This window comes from Pangasianodon hypophthalmus, chromosome 16 (assembly GCF_027358585.1).
Source record: "Pangasianodon hypophthalmus isolate fPanHyp1 chromosome 16, fPanHyp1.pri, whole genome shotgun sequence".
Classification (NCBI taxonomy): domain Eukaryota; kingdom Metazoa; phylum Chordata; class Actinopteri; order Siluriformes; family Pangasiidae; genus Pangasianodon; species Pangasianodon hypophthalmus.
The window spans coordinates 1,954,974-1,975,446 of NC_069725.1; the positions used below are offsets into that span (position 1 = coordinate 1,954,974).

The 20,473-nt window shown below is 39.7% G+C and overlaps 1 protein-coding gene across 1 annotated transcript in view; it reads right to left on the reverse strand.

Annotated features, from left to right (window-relative positions):
• The window catches only part of plcg1 (phospholipase C, gamma 1), a 66,632-nt gene that overhangs the window by 3,790 nt on the left and 42,369 nt on the right, over positions 1-20,473 (reverse strand). Inside the window, exons 14-31 of the mRNA XM_053240471.1 lie at positions 20,277-20,445; positions 18,806-18,928; positions 18,540-18,641; positions 17,305-17,492; positions 16,032-16,232; positions 15,673-15,792; positions 15,126-15,306; positions 13,860-13,937; positions 13,658-13,761; positions 7,560-7,659; positions 7,234-7,294; positions 6,690-6,853; positions 5,650-5,746; positions 3,293-3,517; positions 2,945-3,093; positions 1,759-1,873; positions 1,495-1,656; positions 210-298 (exon numbers count right to left, since the gene is read on the reverse strand). Coding sequence (XP_053096446.1) covers positions 210-298; positions 1,495-1,656; positions 1,759-1,873; positions 2,945-3,093; positions 3,293-3,517; positions 5,650-5,746; positions 6,690-6,853; positions 7,234-7,294; positions 7,560-7,659; positions 13,658-13,761; positions 13,860-13,937; positions 15,126-15,306; positions 15,673-15,792; positions 16,032-16,232; positions 17,305-17,492; positions 18,540-18,641; positions 18,806-18,928; positions 20,277-20,445 — 2,428 coding nt within the window. The remainder of the gene's footprint in view (positions 1-209; positions 299-1,494; positions 1,657-1,758; positions 1,874-2,944; positions 3,094-3,292; positions 3,518-5,649; positions 5,747-6,689; positions 6,854-7,233; positions 7,295-7,559; positions 7,660-13,657; positions 13,762-13,859; positions 13,938-15,125; positions 15,307-15,672; positions 15,793-16,031; positions 16,233-17,304; positions 17,493-18,539; positions 18,642-18,805; positions 18,929-20,276; positions 20,446-20,473) is intronic.

Here is a 20,473-nt window from a genome sequence, read left to right on the forward strand (position 1 = left end):
GGGAGGGAGAGAGAGAGAGAGCATCATGAATAAGGACAGAGACAGCATGCAAGAGACAAAAATGAATAAACATGAATGAAAGTTTATAAAGAGGGACAGAATGAGAGATGGACAGGTGGTTTGTATACATCGTTACCCTGTGTGTGTGTGTGTGTGTGTGTGTGTGTGTGTGTGTGTGTGTGTGTGTGTGTGTGTATACGTACACTTACTCTGCCTCTGCTGATATCCACGTGGACGAGCAGAGATGCTAACTCCAGATCCTCGTTATAGCTGTTCTTCAGCGGCACAGCTCTGTAGCCTGTACACACACACACACACACACACACACACACACACACACACAGTGATGGTAATGTGGATGTTTATTTACATTTATTTAACATTACAGATGCTAGAACACACAGAACCGATTCTAACAAGACATAATGCACCCATAATGCACTGCAGATGCGTCAGGTTTAAAATGTAACTGTGATCCACTGTGTGTGTGTGTGTGTGTGTGTGTGTGTGTTTACTAACCGCTAACTAGCCCAAAATTAGCTAGCTGCTGATAGCTAGTTCCCAAATTAGAGTTACTTTTTTGCATGTTTTAAATCATTTGTAATGTTTAATATGCAAAATATGTCAAAATTTGTATCAAGCACAATGTTAGGTGATGCCTCTAATTCTATATAACCATGTAACTCAATAAAAAAAACAATTCCTTTGATTTCATAATGACCTCAGAAAGAAAGGAAGAAAGGAAGAAAGAAAGAAAGCTGCATGATGAGGGCTCTTTTTCCTCCTAATTTCTCTAACATTTTTTGCTTTTTTTCTTTTTAAATGTGTGTGTACAGCAACCATGAGTGTTAAAAAGGTGCTCTATAAACTGAACACATTATTATTTTTCTTTTCTTTTATTAGTTTTAAAAATTCTTCGCCGATGTATTGGCACTCTTACTCTCAGGTCCTCATGTGTTGTTTCTATGCTCGTGGAAAATCCTGAACCTTTTCCCCACGTCTCTGAGGCTCTCGATCTCTGCGCATGATTTAAATAACTGTCTTAAAACGTCTTATTTTTAGTGTGTACCACAAGTAGGTCACTTTTTTTTATCCCAGCCTCTTATTTCATTTAATTTTATTACGCTTTGTGAGTAAGTTTAAAAAAGAGCTCTACAAAAAAAGACCGTTTAAACGCTTTTAAAAATGCTTTTATCATTCGGTTTTGAGATGCATAACAATTATACTGGACTTAAAATAACAAGTTCTTAGATATGGGAATTAATTCATACTTATCAATGCTCTGGAAAATAAAATTAAAAGAAAAAAATAAAGTAAGATGGAAAAAATAAATAAAGTATTTTTGAAGTAAGACAGATACTTTATTTAATCGAAATAAAAAAAGTAAATAACAAAAGATTAAGTTCAAATTGCTATTAATTATATAAAAAACTACAGTAAGATGGAGGGATATTCTGGCTGCGTGTTGTGCAGTAACTCCTGCGTGATTCTCACCTGTTTTGAGGCAGTTGATGGGGAAGGTGGCCTGAGCGAGAAAGTTCTGGTCGTTGAACATGTCGATCTCGTACACGACGAAGCGCAGGAAGGCGAACGTGGGGTTACACACGGTGAAGCGGAACGGCTTTCGGGGCCACGTGGGGTTCAGACCGTTATCCGCTGCATGGAGAGAGAGAGAGATGGGAATGTGTTAGTGAGAAACAAATTATAACTTAATGCACACACACACACACACACACGACAGGAAGTTAACCTCCTCACCCTCAGAGTCAGTCTTCTGCTTGATGCAGTCGTATTCAGCTCCACAAACCTCAATCTCGATCAGCGGACACACGATGCCCCGCCCATGCTTAGGTAAGTGTCGTGCACCCAACACCTATAACACACACACACACACACACACACACACACACACACACACACTTAATTTCCCTTCCTGAAATCTCAAGATTACACTCTGGCTCTGAAAATTAAACATACATATTTAATGATTAATATTATTAATATTTAATTATTAAATTGGTTATATGTGGTTTAAGGCGCTCAGGTGTTTTCTTCTTGTTTTCCTGAAACTATGGAACAGTTCACATGATATTTTAAACTAATTCCCCTTCAAAACTGATTTTTAAATCCATTTTTTCTTTCCTAAGTCTTACAGTGCTTCTCTTTTAGTGTTTATTGCATATTATTATATTGCCTTTTTTTTTTGCTGTTGCGTTTACATTAATCTGATTTCACTCTGCAGTACTTTACAGCCGAGCGACAAACACACACAAGATTCCTAATGAAGTGTGAACTTCATTAATATAAACTGATCAAATATTATGTATATAAGAATGAAATTATATATTAAAATATCTTTATATTATAAACTTTATACTGAGTGTAAACTGAAACACTAGAGCAGTAAAATGAATTAAAAAGATTTAAATGATTTTAAAATGTTTAAAAAACAGGCAGTTAAAAAAAGGAAAAAACAATCTTTTTTAAATAATAATAAAAAAAACAAAGAAATTATTCAATTATGTAAAAAGAAATAAAACAAACCAAAAAAAAAAAAAAAAAAAAAAAAAAAAAAAACAAAGAAAAGGAAATTAAATAAAAGTGATGTTAACTGAGAGTGAGTTAAATGAAAACCTTAAAAGTGTAAAGAATAAACAAACAGCTTTGTATTTTTGAGTATTAAACAAAGCAACACAAAGTTTTGGCATATCACAGCTCCTGATGTTTCCACCAATATAACCCTAAATTTCAGTTGTGTTGTGCTGGGAATCATTTCTCTTTCTTTCCTTTTTATTGTCATTTTCCAGCTAATGACCTGAGCAAAATCGTCCAATGAAAAACAAGCTGATGATTTTCCCTGCATGTAAACACGCCCACGTCACGTACCTTAAATTCACACAATCTCTTAAGGAAACGTATTATTTAAAACACATTCTTTATGTACCTCTATGACCAGTGTAATGACCTCGACTCCTCTCAGCGTGTGTCTGTCGAAAGGGTCGAAGTTGTCGTCTCTCATGATGGACGGCTGCAGGACGTAGCCGCTCTTCCCGTTCAGCATAAACAGAGCCTGGTTCATCTGCATGGGCTTATCTACAGAGAGAGAGAGAGAGAGAGAGAGAGAGAGAGAGAGAGAGAGAGAGAAAAAACACTTTAGAGTATGTATGAGGAGAAATTAACCAACACCTTCTGATCAATCAGAGTGCAGAATTCAACATAAATTATTGTTAATAATATCATTTTCTATGCCTCTCTTCACATCTCCTATTTCTCATCATAATCCCAGACTTACCTGCTGTCTGAAAGTTGAGCGCCACCAGCTGGCTGCCGCAAAGCCACATGGGTAACGGGTCGTAGTTGGAGGAGTCCAGGCGCTGACCGCGCGGGTAAATACGCGAGAGCTGAAGCCGATTGTACTGCAGGAACTTCTTCCCTTTCACCCGGTTCACATATTTCTCAGCTTTAGTCTCCGGGAATGAGGACATGTCCCTGAAACATGCTCTCTCTGTTCCGATTTCTGTACAAGACACACACACACACACACACACACACACACACACACACACACACACACACACACACACACACACAATGACCACAAGTAAATATCACACCAAAAATAAAACGTACACAGTCACTTCTTTCCAAAGGTACTCTAGGGGTTTTTCTCAATGTGTGTGTTTTTGTGTCCTCACTTTTAAAATCATCTGAAACCAAGTTTTAAAATAAATAAATAAATAAAAATAAAAACAGGAAGTGTTCTTGATCCTCCCCAAATGAGAGGACGTATCCCTTGGTGAGTTCCCAACGAGAACGGACTTAAAGTCACATGACTCATGATTCACTGTGACATCATCAAGATGGCGGTGCACTCGGCTCAGACCCACAATGCCTTTTTAAGTTCTTTTATTTTAATGAAATGGTGCATGTTAATCATATTTTGGCGTAAAACGAGGCGAGATATGAGTCATGTAGCTGCCAAATCTTTACTCAGTTGTTACAAACAACGAATAATTTAAAAGCTGATTCTGACGTTTCATAAATTGAAGGCTCCTGTTACATATCCTAGCCATCTGTTGTAACTTACTTAGCACGAAGTTGACCTTGGCTAAGAGAGAACTAAATTTTTAACGGATTATAAACGGTCTTTATTTAAACGACATGTTAACCATCAGGTTAAAGCCAAACTTTTGCCTTGGAACCTATTTTTATATAAAGGTTTCTTAGGAAGCCCAAAACAGGCCTGTACAATACAGACGATTAAACAGGGTTTGACTAAAGGTTGGTTGATACTTGACGCATGACACTGTGTGCACACGCACTGTTCACACACTCGCCTGAGTACTTTATGTACATCTGGAGGATTAAAAAGGACGTCCACTAGATGGCACATTAGAGCTAAAACATCTGCATCCATCAGGTTTCCTAGTCTTTAGTGATTTCATACACAGCGATGTTGAACACACTGACGAGCTCTGTTTCTATTTAAAACTTTCCACTGTCATCTTGACTGTTGTCATGATCTGTGTTTCAAATCAAACGCTCTGACTTTACATTCCTCAGGATTTTTGTTAATCGAGAAAATCCAGAAGCCTGGTGCACAAGACAGAGCTTTCAGTAGGTTTGTAAGCTACAAGAGCATTTTTTTTTCCAAACACTAACTGTCATAGTAATCTGGTTAGTGTTTGTACTCAGTGGGAGTCTAGAATAAAACGTAAGTATATGATTTAAGACACAACGCTAGTTTGTTTAGTCAGTAGTGGACTAAACAAGTCTCAGTTCTCGTGTGCTTGCGCGTTCTCGCCAACATGCTTCCCGAGCCTGGAAGTCTGATCTTCATGTCACCGTCTGCCATGAAACCCTGCAAAGCTAACGTAGCTAACAAGGAAGCGAACCGTCCAGCTACCAGTTTAGCACTGTCCAGATTTAAATAAAAATGTGAACTATTTTACCATCCAAGTTAAAACTGGGCGATACGACAAAAATATCATATCATGATATTTTAAGACATTTCTATGAAACAATACATATAAAGATATAAAGGTTTGCTAACAAACTACCAGAAAAACAGAGAGGAAAAAAAAAAAAACCTGAAAAACTACAAAAAAAAAAAACAAAAAACAAAAGAAAAAAATATATATTTTTTAAATTTACTATCTAGAAAATTTTTTTTAATATTTATATCTAAAAAAGGAAAAATATTAACAAAAATAACACCGTTTAAACAAATGATGCTTATAATCAGATTTTAAATTGCTATTAAAATTTGTTTGCAAATGTCTCTCTCTCTCTCTCTCTCTCTCTCTCTCAGCATTACAAATTCTGTCACAGTATTATTTTTCATTTTACCAAGTTTTTTAAGTAACATGATTTTTTTCCATGAATCAGCTGCTTCCAGTCAGAGTACTGAAACTGTTATTAAAAAGTAAAATAACATTAAAACAGGATACTGGTGGTATCTCAGATATGTGTAGTGACATAATTTATCATAATATTAATATTATATTATCATATCACCCAGCCCTAATCCAATCACTTTTAACCTCTAACTCCGCCTCCAATATCTAGGCCACGCCTCCTCCCTGAGAAGATAACTGTGCACATGTGATTTTGAAGTTTTTCTTTAAGAGTGTGTGACGGAGCTCTTACTGTCTTCGTCGAACGGAACGGGACGGCAGTACACCACCAGGTCCGAGAGCTCCAGTGCGATCTTCTTCCTCCTCTCCATCATCTTCCCTTCTTCCAGCTGAGTGAAAAGACAACACACACTCAACAGGAAGGTTTACGAGAAACACATCAAGTTCACAAGCATTACATCATTCATATAAAGTCTTTAAACACTGAGCCTGTTTTCAAACATGTCAGATTTAACTTCAGAAGTTTAAACGGATGTAAAGTTTATTTTATATCTGATCAAATCCAACATTCTGTGGGTCAGCAATCAGATAAATAACATTCAACAGCCACTGGAAGGCCTTATCTGTCTCACTCTCAGTTTCTCTCTCACTCTCTGCCTGCCTGTCTGTCTCTCTTTCTGTAGGTGTGTCTATCTGTGTCTCAGTTTCTTTGTCTGTGTGTGTCTGTCTCTCTCTCTGCCTGTCTCGGTCTCTGTCTGTCTGTCTGTCTGTCTGTCTGTCTCTCTCTGACTGTCTTTCCATGTCTCTCTCTCTCTCTCTCTCTCTCTCTCTCTCTCTCTCTCTCTCTCTCTCCTCTCTCTCTCTCTCTCTCTCTCTCTGACTGTCCGTCCGTGTCTGTCTGTCTGTCTCTCTCTCTCTCTCTCTCTCTCTCTCTCTCCTCTCTCTCTCTCTCTCTGCCTGCCTGTCTGCGTCTGTCTCTCTGCCTGTCTGTCTTTGATGGCTGTCCCTCTCTCTCTGCCTGTCTGTCCGTGTCTGTGTCTCTCTCTCTCTCTCTCTCTCTCCCTCTCCCTGTCTGTCTCTCTGCCTGTCTGTCCGTGTCTGTGTCTCTCTCTCTCTCTCCCTGTCTGTGTCTGTCTCTCTGCCTGTCTGTCTGTCTGTCTGTCTGTCCCTCTTTCTCTGCCTCTCTCTCTGCCTCTCTCTCTCTCTCTCTCTCTCTCTCTCTCTCTCTCTCTCTCTCTGCCCGTCTCCGTGTGTTCGTCTATCTCTCTCTCCCCCTCCGTCTGTGTGCCCCACTCTTTTGCTGTACGTGTCTTTCTCCTGTAAGTCTCTGACCTTGGCCTCTGAAGTCATGGTGACCTCACGGATTTTCTGCACCCAGTCCTTCAGCTCCTCCTGAGAGCTAGCAGCGATGTCCAGCACAGTGCTTGAGCGCGGAGAATCCATGCGGTGTAAGGAGAACACGTGGGGCCGACTGCCTTTCCCGTCAGTGCTCACGACTGCAGAGAGAGAGAGAGAGAGAGAGAGAGGAGCTGTCAGAAAAGCTGCTATAATAATGTTAGGTGCTGATTCTGTTTATACTAACAGTGTGTATGTTAAATACTTTACACCTCACTGCGGTTGAATTCTGGATTCTGATTGGTCAGAAGGTGTTGATTAGTTTTCTACAACAGCAGCTCGGACAGTAGCGCACGTTTATATTAGTGCAATCTTTCTGATACGTTATCATTTCTATAGTAACAGCTCATTTACAGGGACATGTATGACGGACACACCATTGTGATGTTGCATTAAAAAGATGAAGGATTTCCACTAGAGGGCGCTGTCACATGAGGACAAGGAGTTTCTCTGACCGCGAGAAGAGAAAGGACAAACTCACAGATCTGACAGGAAGACACGTCCATACTTCCTCTAAGGAGATCTCCCAGTGGGGCTGTTCTCTGCCGCCTGCAGCTTGTGTGTGAGTGTGTGTGTGTTTTCACAGGACAGAGAACAGAAAACAACACAAGGTGAGGCCAACGAACAACACACAAACACATGCAATAAACTTCATTTAATGAACCATTCTTTAAAATGACATCACCTTAGAACAGAGAGTTAAAATGTTACTGATCTGTAAATATTTTCCTATACTCTCTAAGCGCATGTGTGTGTGTGTGTGTGTGTGTGTGTGTGTGTGTGTGTGTGTGTATGTGTATGTGTCACACTCACGCCTCTGTCAGGTTCCAGTGCTGTATGGCTGATCTCTTCGACATAATTAGCAGGAAACCACAACTGCTTTTTTCCCCCAAAGTCACCTTTCCACCTGAACACACACACACACACACACACACAATTTCTTTGACACAAACCCGAGATGGCAAGACACCTACTATAAACACAGCTGGTCAAAATGTTCCATTTAAATGCTGTAAGAAAGGAAATAATAACAGCTTTAGCCTTATAACCATGTTTACCACACAACATCGTATCTATCTTTAACAAAACGTTTGTGACTGATCGCAGAAACATCCTAACAGACTGCACCATACATCAAAAAAAAAAAAGTTTTCATGAACTGCAATCCTTATTTAAAAATATATACATTCACTGGCTATATTTGATGCAGGGAAAAAAGACAACGGCACAATTTCTAGTCGCGTAATAAAAAGGTAGGGGTTTTTTTGACACTGATACACATGGAGGGGAAAAAAAAGTTAAAAAGTGGGGGGGGGACGTTGCAGGTTTTAAATGTCGACAAAGATCAATTCTTTTTTTTTTAAAAATTACTGAATAAATTGTATTCAATGGCTATATTTGATGTAAAAACAAAATAGAACTCAGAGTACAACTTCTCATGTAAAACAAAAGAAATAAACGTGTAATAAAGCTAAACTGCAATAATATAAAGTTAACAATCTACAAAGTTTAATTCTTATTTTAAATAATCTTTAAAACAATGCAGAGCAATAAAAAAATCCTTTGACAATGAAGCATGGGGAAAGAAAAGGTTAGGTACTACACTACACTACACTATACAATAAGATACTACATGATGCTACACCACCCTTTATAATACACTACTATACAACACTACACTATAAGGTACTACACTACACAATACTATACAATAAGATACCACACGATGCTACACCACCCTTTATAATATACTGCTATACAACACTACACTATAAGGTACTACACTACACAATACTATACAATAAGATACCACACGATGCTACACCACCCTTTATAATATACTGCTATACAACACTACACTATAAGGTACTACACTACACAATACTATACAATAAGATACCACACGATGCTACACCACCCTTTATAATACACTACTATACAACACTACACTATAAGGTACTACACTACACAATACTATACAATAAGATACCACACGATGCTACACCACCCTTTATAATATACTGCTATACAACACTACACTATAAGGTACTACACTACACAATACTATACAATAAGATACTACACGATGCTACACCACCCTTTATAATACACTACTATACAACACTACACTATAAGGTACTACACTACACTATACTATACAATAAGATACTACACGATGCTACACCACCCTTTATAATACACTGCTATACAACACTACACTATAAGGTACTACACACTATACAATAATATACTATACTATACTATACTATACAATACCACACTACACAATACCACACTATAAGGTACTACATGATGCTACACCACCCTTTATAATATACTGCTATACAACACTACACTATAAGGTACTACACTACACAATACTATACAATAAGATACCACACGATGCTACACCACCCTTTATAATATACTGCTATACAACACTACACTATAAGGTACTACACTACACTATACTATACAATAAGATACTACACGATGCTACACCACCCTTTATAATACACTGCTATACAACACTACACTATAAGGTACTACACTACACAATACTATACAATAAGATACTACACGATGCTACACCACCCTTTATAATACACTACTATACAACACTACACTATAAGGTACTACACTACACTATACTATACAATAAGATACTACACGATGCTACACCACCCTTTATAATACACTACTATACAACACTACACTATAAGGTACTACACTACACTATACTATACAATAAGATACTACACGATGCTACACCACCCTTTATAATACACTGCTATACAACACTACACTATAAGGTACTACACACTATACAATAATATACTATACTATACTATACTATACAATACCACACTACACAATACCACACTATAAGGTACTACATGATGCTACACCACCCTTTATAATACACTACTATACAACACTACACTATAAGGTACTACACTACACAATAAGATACTACACGATGCTACACCACCCTTTATAATACACTGCTATACAACACTACACTATAAGGTACTACACACTATACAATAATATACTATACTATACAATACCACACTACACAATACTACACTATAAGGTACTACACTACACAATACCACACTATAAGGTACTACATGATGCTACACCACCCTTTATAATACACTACTATACAACACTACACTATAAGGTACTACACTACACAATAAGATACTACACGATGCTACACCACCCTTTATAATACACTACTATACAACACTACACTGTAAGGTACTACACTACACTATACAATACCACACTACACAATACTACACTACACTATACTATACAATAAGATACTACATGATGCTACACCACGCTTTATAATACACTACTATACAACACTACACTATAAGGTACTACACACTATACAATAATATACTATACTATACAATACCACACTACACAATACTACACTATAAGGTACTACACTACACAATACCACACTATAAGGTACTACATGATGCTACACCACCCTTTATAATACACTACTATACAACACTACACTATAAGGTACTACACTACACAATAAGATACTACACGATGCTACACCACCCTTTATAATACACTGCTATACAACACTACACTATAAGGTACTACACTACACAATAAGATACTACACGATGCTACACCACCCTTTATAATACACTGCTATACAACACTACACTATAAGGTACTACACACTATACAATAATATACTATACTATACAATACCACACTACACAATACTACACTATAAGGTACTACACTACACAATACCACACTATAAGGTACTACATGATGCTACACCACCCTTTATAATACACTACTATACAACACTACACTATAAGGTACTACACTACACAATAAAATACTACACGATGCTACACCACCCTTTATAATACACTACTATACAACACTACACTATAAGGTACTACACACTATACAATAATATACTATACTATACAATACCACACTACACAATACTACACTATAAGGTACTACACTACACAATACCACACTATAAGGTACTACATGATGCTACACCACGCTTTATAATACACTACTATACAACACTACACTATAAGGTACTACACACTATACAATAATATACTATACTATACAATACCACACTACACAATACTACACTATAAGGTACTACACTACACAATACCACACTATAAGGTACTACATGATGCTACACCACCCTTTATAATACACTACTATACAACACTACACTATAAGGTACTACACTACACAATAAGATACTACATGATGCTACACCACCCTTTATAATACACTGCTATACAACACTACACTATAAGGTACTACACTACACAATAAGATACTACACGATGCTACACCACCCTTTATAATACACTGCTATACAACACTACACTATAAGGTACTACACACTATACAATAATATACTATACTATACAATACCACACTACACAATACTACACTATAAGGTACTACACTACACAATACCACACTATAAGGTACTACATGATGCTACACCACCCTTTATAATACACTACTATACAACACTACACTATAAGGTACTACACTACACAATAAGATACTACACGATGCTACACCACCCTTTATAATACACTACTATACAACACTACACTGTAAGGTACTACACTACACAATAAGATACTACACGATGCTACACCACCCTTTATAATACACTACTATACAACACTACACTGTAAGGTACTACACTACACAATAAGATACTACACGATGCTACACCACCCTTTATAATACACTACTATACAACACTACACTGTAAGGTACTACACTACACAATAAGATACTACACGATGCTACACCACCCTTTATAATACACTACTATACAACACTACACTGTAAGGTACTACACTACACAATAAGATACTACACGATGCTACACCACCCTTTATAATACACTACTATACAACACTACACTGTAAGGTACTACACTACACTATACAATACCACACTACACAATACTACACTACACTATACTATACAATAAGATACTACATGATGCTACACCACCCTTTATAATACACTACTATACAACACTACACAATAAGATACTACACATGATGCTACACCACCCTTTATAATACACTGCTATACAACACTACACTATAAGGTACTACACTATACTACACTACACAATAAGATACTACATGATGCTACACCACCCTTTATAATACACGACTATACAACACTACACTGTAAGGTACTACACTACACTATACAATACCACACTACACAATACTACACTACACTATACTATACAATAAGATACTACATGATGCTACACCACCCTTTATAATACACTACTATACAACACTACACTGTAAGGTACTACACTACACTATACAATACCACACTATAAGGTACTACACTACACTACACTATACAGTACCACACTATACAACACTACACTATAAGGTACCACACTATACTGTACTATACAATAAGATACCACATGATGCTACACCACCCTTTATGATACTCTACCATACAACACTATAAGATACCACACCATACAACACTACACTATAAGGTACTACCACTATACTGTAGTATACAATGTGACACTATACTATATGATACTACACAACATAATACTACACTATACTGTAGTATACAATGTGACACTGTACTAGACAATACCACACTACACAATACTACACTATACTGTAGTATACAATGTGACACTATACTATACAATACAACACTACACAATACTCCACTATAAGGTACTACACTATACTTTACTATACAACTCGACACTATACTATATGATACAACACTACACAATACTCCACTATAAGGTACTACACTATACTATAAAATGCGACACTATACTATATGATACCACACTGCACAATACTATTCAATTCAATTTATTTGTATAGCGCTTTTAACTATGGACATTGTCACAAAGCAGCTTTACAGAAATAAATGGATTCACAAAAAATATATTACATACATGTATATCATACTACACTATATGATACCACACTACACAATACTGCACTATAAGGTACCACACTACACTATACTATAACACACTACACAATAAGATACCACATGATGCTACACTACCGTATATGATACTCTACTATACAACACTACACTGTATGGTACTACACTATACTATATTCTACTATACAATACGATACCACATTACACAATATTACACTATACTGTAGTATACAATGCGACACTATACTATACGATACCACACTACACAATACGACACTACACTACACAATACTACACTATAAGGAATTACACTAATACTATACCATACAATAAGATACTACATGATGCTACACTACGACACTGTACTATTTTACACAATACTACATTATATCATACAATACAGTACTATACTATATTACACCATACATCACTACACTACAGTACGATACGATACGATACGATTGATACAATACTACACCAGCACTACACAACTGTGATATAATTCATAAACTAGTTAAGAAGCAGAATTAGCTTGTCTATCACTGGTGATATCACACACCCTCACTGAGTTCTTGCTCTTGCCCCATAAAAAAACTCCAGACCTCATAAAGACTTTTAACGAGACTGTTTTTATTAAACTGTCCAGACTTCTTCATTTGGTTTTATGGCTATTTTTTAAAAGTCATGAACTGTTTAATAAAAAAAACATAAAAAGTGGATTAGTGAGGCAGTGTGAAGAAAATAATGTGTTTAACAACCTTCTAAGAAAATATCCATATCCGTTAGTGGAGCTGTGTGTGTGTGCGTGCATGCGTGTGTGTGAGTGTGTGCGCGCGTGTGTGTGTGTGTGTGTGTGTGTGTGTGTGTGTGTGTGTGTGTGTGTGTGTGTGACTTACCAGCCTCCTTCCTGTTTGTCTACATTCTGAATGATGGCGTTTTTACTGAAGGAGAGCTCGTCATCACGCTGAGCCTTATACTCAAACATCGCTCTCACAGTGCACTGCGCACACACACACACACACACACACACACACACAAAATGTGAACATCAAGCTTCTTATTAAGGAGACTAAACAACTCAATGAAAAGTTAAATTACCTTAAATGTAGGCATTTGATTGGCTTCCACATAGAAACCCGGGTTCCGTCCCTCATACAGAGAACCATAGTCCGGTTCCTGTACACAGACACATGCAGACACACAGACACACAGACAGACACACACAGACACACAAGCAAACACACAGTGATGGAGAGACAAAAAGTTGCAGACAGACACAGACACACAGACAAACATGTAGAAAAGACATGCACACAGACAGTGGCATGAAGACAGAAGCAGAGAGCACAGACAGACATTTAGACAAGGAGGCAGACACGCAGGGGGCGCAGACAGACACGCAGGGGGCGCAGACAGACACGCAGGGGGCGCAGACAGACACGCAGAGGGCGCAGACAGACACGCAGAGGGCGCAGACAGACACGCAGAGGGCGCAGACAGACATTTAAGCAAGGAGACAGACACGCAGAAGGCGCAGACAGACACGCAGAGGGCGCAGATAGACACGCAGAGGGCGCAGACAGACATTTAAGCAAGGAGACAGACACGCAGAAGGCGCAGACAGACACGCAGAGGGCGCAGATAGACACGCAGAGGGCGCAGACAGACATTTAAGCAAGGAGACAGACACGCAGAAGGCGCAGACAGACACGCAGAGGGCGCAGACAGACATTTAAGCAAGGAGACAGACACGCAGAGGGCGCAGATAGACACGCAGAAGGCGCAGATAGACACGCAGAGGGCGCAGATAGACACGCAGAGGGCGCAGATAGACACGCAGAGGGCGCAGATAGACACGCAGAGGGCGCAGACAGACATTTAAGCAAGGAGACAGACACGCAGAGGGCGCAGACAGACACGCAGAGGGCGCAGACAGACACGCAGAGGGCGCAGACAGACACGCAGGGGGCGCAGACAGACACGCAGGGGGCGCAGACACAAAGTGATACAATATATGTACAGGCACATACAAACAATTAAGGCATGTGCACACAGATAAATCCACAGACAGATACAGCAAGCAGGCACACAGGCAGACAGATCACACATATGACACAGACAGACACAACACACACACACACACACACACACACACACACACACACACACACACACACACACACACACACACAGACAGCAGTGACACACACAGAGACACAGACAGACAGAAAATCAGATCTTCACAATCGTTAAACCATTTAAGTTCCTAATAAAATGTAGAGTTGTAGATACTTTTAAATGCACAGAGAATCAGTGTGTGCGTGTGTGTGTATGTGTGTGTGTGTGTGTGTGTGTGTTACTCACAGCAGTGCCAATCTTCTCCAGTGTCTCCTCGTTGATGGGGTAACGCAGCTTCATCTTGCGGTACAGCGGGTGTTTCTCATAGTAACTGATCAAATCCACCAAACTGTCAAACTCTGACGTACCGAGAACAACCGTCTGTCCCTCCTGCTGCACCCGACAGTGTTTAATCTTCCCCTCAGCTCTGAGAGAGAGACAGGCACGGGGAGAGAGAGGGAGAGAGAGAGAGAGAGAGAGAGAGAGAGAGAGAGGAAGAGGATAGATAGAGAGACAGACAGTGAATTAGGAAAAGAGAGATACAGAGAATGACAGAGCGAAAGAGAGAAAGAGTCAAAGAGAGAGACAGAGAAAGACAGAAAGGAGGAGACAAAGACAGAAAGACAGAAAAGGAGAGATAAAGAAGGAGAGAGAGACAGCCAGAGAGGGGGAGAGAGAGAGAGAGAGAGAGAGAGAGAGAGAGAGAGAGAGAGAGACAAGCTCTTTAATAAGCCAGTGTGAGAGAGAGAGAGACAAAAAAAAAAAAAAAAAAGAGGGAGAGAGCAGAATTTACCGGAAAGAGATGGCATAGGAATTTAACTCCGTCCTCTTCCTCACGAGGAAGGCTCCGTCACGTGGCACCCTCATCAGCATGTTCTCCGCCTGGCTCCGGGTCAGAGACGCGTGATACCACCTGAAACATCATCAACATTATTATTATTATTATTATTATTATTATTATTAAAACAGCGAGCGCTTTCTGAAGATTATGAATGAATATTTAGCAAAATGTTTATTGGTACAGGATTCAGTACGTTACCTGCAATTATTTCTACAGTACATTCTATAGCAGGTGAAAGACTTCACACACACGTGAGTGTGTAGTACATACAAAAATAAACGTTTAGGACAGGACTAAAATCGCAGACTCACTCTTTGCTCTCGTGGGCGTTGGTCTGAGGCACAGGCTCCGTCAGCTTCATCTCAAACTCGTTGCAGCGCAGCGCCACCTGCTGATAGTGTGTGATGAGGGCGAAGAGCGTGTCGAACACCAGGTTGTCCGTCAGGTAGAATTTGGGGCTGCCGGCTTCCTGACGAGAGTGAATTCTACAGTGCTGAACACGACCTGAACGCCTGAGGACCAACACACACACAAACACACACACACACACACACACACACAGATAATTAGACAACTGATACATTACATTTTAACATCTTATACAGACCCTGAGTGAGACACGTCACTGTGACGTCAGCCACGCCTCCTGGTTTGCGGAAACATAGCAGAAATCTATAGCGAATTTTAATACAAGTCAGAATTTGTTTTCTAAAATGTCACACTGTGCTTTTGGGTGTTATAATCAGAAAAGCGTTCACGAATACATTTTTTTTTTACGGCGATCGATTCGGACACCTTTCCAAGCCAACAGAAGATGTTTGTGGTTACTCTCATTCTCACTCTCATTCTCACCCTCACTGCAGTATCCACTTCATCTCAGCTACATAGCTATGTAGCGAAGTACCATATCAGCGGGCTTAGCTTGCTAGTTAGCCAACATGCCCGATTTATACTGATTTATGTAGCTCACGTAAAACTACATCAACTAACTAGCTAGCTAACTTTAGATATCCAGGTCATGTTTTTACTGAGGAGACGCTTAGCTAGCTAAGTTTGTTTATCTAATATATGAGTTTACGGTATCTGTCTGTGCAGCACCTCGGCTTTCAGTGCCACGACATCCTCGATGTTGTAATCGTAAAACGTTACGTCTTGACAACAACAACAAAGTTGTATTAGTCAAGAAAATTGTATGCTTTCACTTTCTCTCTAAACGCTCTGAGTTTCTATGAAATGTGTATATGTGTATATATTGCAGGCTAGAGAGACTCGGTTTAGCCGTGTAGCACTCCCTGTCTAATTCACGTGCTAAATCATTATAATACGTGGATAACATTTTAGCTAACGTCAGTCTGATTTGGAAATAAATTTCTTGATAGATTCTTCAGTCAGATTATAACCAGGTAGCATCAGGTTGCTAGGTTACTCGGGTCTTGTTGCAACCAGCGTGCGCGCCTCTGTGTGTAACGTTTCTTACAACACGACTGTCATCACGGAGTCTTCCGACAAGCACCTGGCTGATCCACTCGGTTCGGATCAGAACTCTACCTTTAAGAGCAAACAGACATTGATTTGAAATCTTACCAGAAAGATAAAGTGTAGTCTCCCACAAACGTCTCGCTCTCCCGCACCAGGAAGGATCCGTCCGGAGCGCCGGTCTCCAGGCAGTACTCCGACAGGAGCCGCTCGGCGATCTGACGGCCATCCCGGCCCGCGCCCAGCTTCCCATGGAACCACTTCTCGCTGACGTGCTGATCCATGCCATTCCCAACCTGGAGAGACGGGATCGGGAGATCACAGACATCAGAACCAGCAGCTTGACAAATCTCAGAACAACACTGGCTGCGTTTCTCACTGAGAGAGAGATCGAGTTTTCTTTTTTGTTTTTTTTTTTTTTTAAACAGTTTAAAGATTTCAAAGTGCCTGATATTAATCATATTCACAAAATCCCAGAATAAGTCTCACGAAATGGTAAAGAGCCTGGAATTTTAGAAGGTCACGGTCATTGTCGGACAATTGTGTGAATTTTAGAGTACTGAACTCAGAACCTCTTATTTGTAAACTTCTGACTTGTTACAAGCTTTTATACCACAGAGCTGGTCAGAAGGTGTTGATTCATTTTCTATAACAGCAGCTCTGACAGTAGCGCAGGTTTATATTAATGCACTTCTTCTGATACGTTATCGTTTCCATAGCAACGGCTCACTCACATGGACGTGTACCTGGATGATCCGCATAAATGGATTAAAAAAAAAAACGTTTTTTTATGTAACACTTATGGAATGAGTCTCCAGTGTCAGTGTTTTGTAACAATCAGAGGTGAAGCTGTAACTTCGAGGTTTCTGACATGTTAAAGAAAACATTATGTTTTTTGCATTTTTTTTTTTTTTGGTAACATGACATGCTGCGTTTTTTTTCTTCATCCAATTACCTTCAAGAGAAAGATTAAAAAGAGAGGCTGGTGAAGAAACAACTGCTATAACATAAGTGAGAGTTTTTACAACATTAAATGTAACTATAAATGGATAAAAAGTACATCATGTTAAAAATTGTGATTTTAAAAAATATGCAAATTGCTGCGGTACAAGGGGGAAAAAAAAAAAAAAACTTGCTGGTGGACGTGCTGTTATAGGAAAACACTCAACTTCAGGGTGGTAACAGTAACTCCGCTTCATGACATCACCCCGTCGCTGATGATTTTCCTCTAACGGCACAACACGGAATGTTCTGTTCCTTACACAGTTATCATTCACTTTACCGTCATTTCTGATTTGATACCATCGCTCCACAGACGAGGATATTTTCAGAAGTTTGCTCACCTCGCGGTGTTCCTCCTCATCCTCGTTGCCTTGGTTACTGGTGGTTTCCTCCGAGTAGTAGATCTTACTGCTTGTCAGGACGAAAAAGTGCGGGTACCACTCCTACACCGAAAAGCGAACAGAGCTTTCAGACAGTTCCAGACTTCAAGTGAAAATTCACCCAGAATAAAAGAGACATTTCCTAAAGGGATGGTTTTATGTAAAGTGTAATAACCACGCTGAGAAACATGGCTGTGCACTGAGGAGAAATAACACCGCGTTCTCACGTGGTTGATGGGATCCTCCAGGAACAAGATGCCGTTCTTGATGGAGTTGCTGATGTCGTTTTCCGAGTACGGAGTGGACGTGGAAACCTCTTCATACGCACTTCCTTCTGCTAGCTTCTTGTGCTGTTAATGCAAGCATCGCCTGACATTATTACAGTGACATTATTACAGTGACAAAGAGGAAACAAGACTGAAAAAGGGGAAGCAATTCAGTGGTTAACACCAGATACCTCAGTACTAATACCACCAAACACACTACAGGAGTTCAGCGGCACTACAGCGTTCCACTGCTACGGGTTTTAAAAGATTAAAGGTTAAAAGGTTAAACCATACACTTAGTTATTGGGGTTGTGTTATGCCAGGTGGTTGCTAGGGTGTTGCTAGGCAGTTGCTACAGAATTCCAGGTGGTTACTTGGGTGTTGCTAGAGGGTTGTTATGGTATCCCACGAGGTTCCTAGGATGTTTCTAGGTGGTTGCTATGGTATTCAAGTTCGTGCTTGGTGGTTGGTATGGTAATCCAGGTGGTTGCTAGGTGGTTGTTATGCAGTTGCTGCGGAATTCCAGGTGCTTGCCTGGATGTTTCTAGGCAGTCGTTATGGTATTCCAGGTGGTTGCTAGGGTGTTCCTTGGTGGTTGGTATGGTAATCCAGGTGGTTGCTAGGTGGTTGCTATGGTATTACAGATAGTTGCTAGGGTGTTGATACATGGCTCCTATGGTATTTTAGATGGTTGCTAGGTAGGTGCTATGGTATTCCAGGTGGTTGCTAAGGGGTTGCTAGGCAGGTGCTATGGAATTCCAGGTGGTTACTTGGGTGTTGCTAGTGGGTTGCTATTACAGATGGTTGCTAGTGTTTTGCTAGGGGTTTGCTATGGTATTACAGGTGGTTGCTTGACTGTTCCCAGGTGGTTGCTATGGTAATCCAGATTGTCACTAGTGTGTTGCTAGATGGCTGCTATTGGGTCCCAGATGGTTGCTATGGTGTTGCTAGGTGGTTGCTATTATATTCCTGGTGGTTGCTAGCACGTTACTAGGTTGTTGCTATGGTATTCCAGGTGGTCACTAAGGTGTTGCAAGGTGGTTCCTACGTTATTCCCATTTGGTTGCTAGGGTGTTGCTAGGCGGCTGTTACTGGACCCCAGGAAGTTACTATGTTATCGCAGGTAGTTGCTAGGTTGTTGGTAGGCAGTTGCTAAGGAATCTCAGGTGGCTTCTACCATGTAAATTAATACCAGGAAAAAAAAAGCAGTTTGGAACGTTGCTACGCAACAACTGTAATTCCGATCTTTCCCAAAAGCACAAGCACAATATTCCCGTATAGGATTTACGATTTCTATAGTTGTACGTCAAAAAACGTGACCTCTGAATGAAGAACAGTAAGTTTTTCCAGGTGCTGTGCAGGTACTCTTAGGTTAAAAGAATACTTTTCCCATAATCCCCTCTTCTTGGCTGAATGACCAATCAGCGCTCACCTTGATCAGAATCTTCCGCTTGAGCTGATTGGGTGACGGAAGTCCGTCTGCAGAAATGTCCACTGCTTTAGTCAGGAGCATGTCAGCGAAGACCTTCTTAAAGTGCATCGCCATGTTCCTCTGCTGCACGATGCTGCAGTGGTCCTCGATGGAGAGGATTATGGGAAATCTAGAGGCAGAAAAACAATTCACTGAAA